The 2,372-nt window shown below is 31.4% G+C and overlaps 1 protein-coding gene across 2 annotated transcripts in view; it reads right to left on the minus strand.

Moving 5' to 3' along the window:
- LOC107625775 (epoxide hydrolase 3) overlaps positions 1-1,696 on the minus strand; it is a 4,124-nt gene extending 2,428 nt beyond the window's left edge. Inside the window, exon 1 of one of the 2 annotated variants that reach the window (XM_016328503.2) lies at positions 907-1,696. In XM_016328503.2, the coding sequence (XP_016183989.1) occupies positions 907-1,560 (654 nt within the window). In that variant the 5' untranslated portion in view covers positions 1,561-1,696. The remainder of the gene's footprint in view (positions 1-906) is intronic. The other variant, XM_016328488.2, reaches the window with a different exon arrangement.

Consider the following 2,372-nt stretch of genomic DNA (forward strand, 5'->3'; position numbering starts at 1 on the left):
ACCCAGAAAATTAAAGATATATATTTATTAGAAGAACGTAGTAACAAGATTAGTAATTCTAAATATTTATTAATAAATTTTGAAACTGGATCAGAAACGATAATCATTCATCGTGTAAAGAAGCTAATAAGTTATTATAGGTCAGGCTTGAAAGTGCACTTTTAAAGTATTTTTGAAGGACAAAAAAAAATAAGAGTTGAACAATAATGAGTAACCAATATGCGCTCACATGATAAATGATCACAAACTGCAAATTAATTTTGTTTTCAGGAGTCTTATGATCTTTGAAACAATAAATTAAACAATGTCCGAATTCGCATTTACTCTTTTATTTTATGAACAATATATATGTTATTATTTTTTTAGTATTAGTTTTAATAATTCAACCAATTAAAAAATGAAAAATATTATACACTAATATTTTTATTAATATTGTTAATATTAATTCAACACTACATTTTTTATATTATTAGGATTTAGAATTTAATGTGTTAGTCAAATATTAATAAAAATAATAAATTTTATTGATTATGTAATGTTTTGTTTTTAAAAAATATTTAATTTATATAGGTATATTTTCAGTGTAAAAGACAATTAAATATATACTAAAGATAAAATCAAAAATTACCATCACATATTTAATGTCTTCAATTCAATTATATTATTCGTCATCAACTCCTAAGAGGATCTGATCATAAAAAACTAAATAAAGTCTATATTAACAAGAAGTTGTACATGTGTCAAACATATTATTCAAAAAATTATTCTAATTAAACGGTTTTGTTTACTTTTTAGCTGATTACGTTTTGGTTCCATATACTTTTCCTTTCAGAAATTGTGATCACCAAAAAAATATTTTATTAAAGAGAAAAAAAAATAAAAGCAAAGTTGCAAAGGCATACATACCTCAAGAAAATCTCTGTGCAAACGATCCGGGAACCACAGCTTCTTGTGGGCAGCAACAGAGAGAAGGGCCTTAAGGCCCTTCACAGATGTAGGCAGCAAGAGCTCGGACGACGAAGAAAATCCAAGCTCTTGCAGCGTGGTAACACTGATGGAATCCGTCATGGCCAAGATGGACCCTGAGATGATCAGTCCTTGGACCATCTCAGGATACATCTCGGCCATCTTAAAAGCCACCATTCCACCATAACTAAACCCAACCACAACACACTTCTCCACCCCAAGCTTCCTCAGCGCCGCCGCCAGACACTGCGCTTGGAACGTCGGTGACCTCTCCGTCTTGTTGGTTTTGGAGCCTCCGAAGAAAAGAAGGTCAGGAACGTAGACAGAGTATTTCTTTGTTAGAGCTCCAATCTGGAACTGCCACGTCACTATCCCTTCGGCGGCGAACCCGTGCACCAGCACCACAGTTGGCTTCTTGGGTTGGGATATGATTTGGGGTTTTTGGTCTTTTTTCTTTGGTTTCTTTACGGTCTCTGAAGGGACCCAGAAACTCATCACTGTCCCTGGCTCTATCTCAACTGTATAGGGAGTTATCCCTGCCATCTTCATTAGAGCATGCATTAAGGGCTTCTGTGCTGCCACAAGATTCACCATGATGATGATGGTGTTCTTCAACTTGTTTCACAATGATATATTTGAAGGGCGCGAATATAAAGAAAAGAGGGTAATCTTTGAAAAGTGGGGTTTGGTGGTGGGTTGTTATCGCTTGTCTTATACTGGAAACTAGAAAGCTATATTTATGTTTTAGAATTTGAAAGAGCATCTCGTGCTAATGGGTGTGTGGCAGCTCATAGTCGCTCACTCATTTTCCTATTTAATTTTTGTAATAAATTGAAGCGTCTTTTATTGTTTTACTAACTTGGGGTCAGGAGTTTGACTTAGTGGAATAAGTTATTTTTCCTTATACAAGTTATTGAATATTTAGATATCTTGGTCGACGTTGAATGTTTGATGACTATAATGATCATCATGGATTGACCATCAAATCAAAATTTGACAAGTGTCTTAATATTTGTTGTTAATTATAAGAATTTTTTTTTTTGTATTGAAAGAGGTTTACTTGTTTGCTTTTAATACTTTTCATTTTTTAGTTTGGTAATGTTTTGGAATTATTATATAAATTCTAATTTAAGTTTGTTTTAATAGGAAATTAGATAAAAATATATACCATAACTAAAATTTGGATGATTTGTAGTTATCCGATCCTGTACGAAGAAATTAAATAAGAAGAACAATTTTGATAGTAAAATGCTTCTTTTTTCTTAATTAATAAAGAATGTAGTCAATTTCAATCAACTCCTATTTAAACGGTATTTTAAGGTTAATGAAAAAAATATCCATAATATACTAAAAATATATCGAAAAAAATTTAAATTATATTAAATTTATTCTCAAATACTTGTGGA

The sequence above is a fragment of the Arachis ipaensis genome, chromosome B01 (genome assembly GCF_000816755.2).
Source record: "Arachis ipaensis cultivar K30076 chromosome B01, Araip1.1, whole genome shotgun sequence".
NCBI lineage: Eukaryota > Viridiplantae > Streptophyta > Magnoliopsida > Fabales > Fabaceae > Arachis > Arachis ipaensis.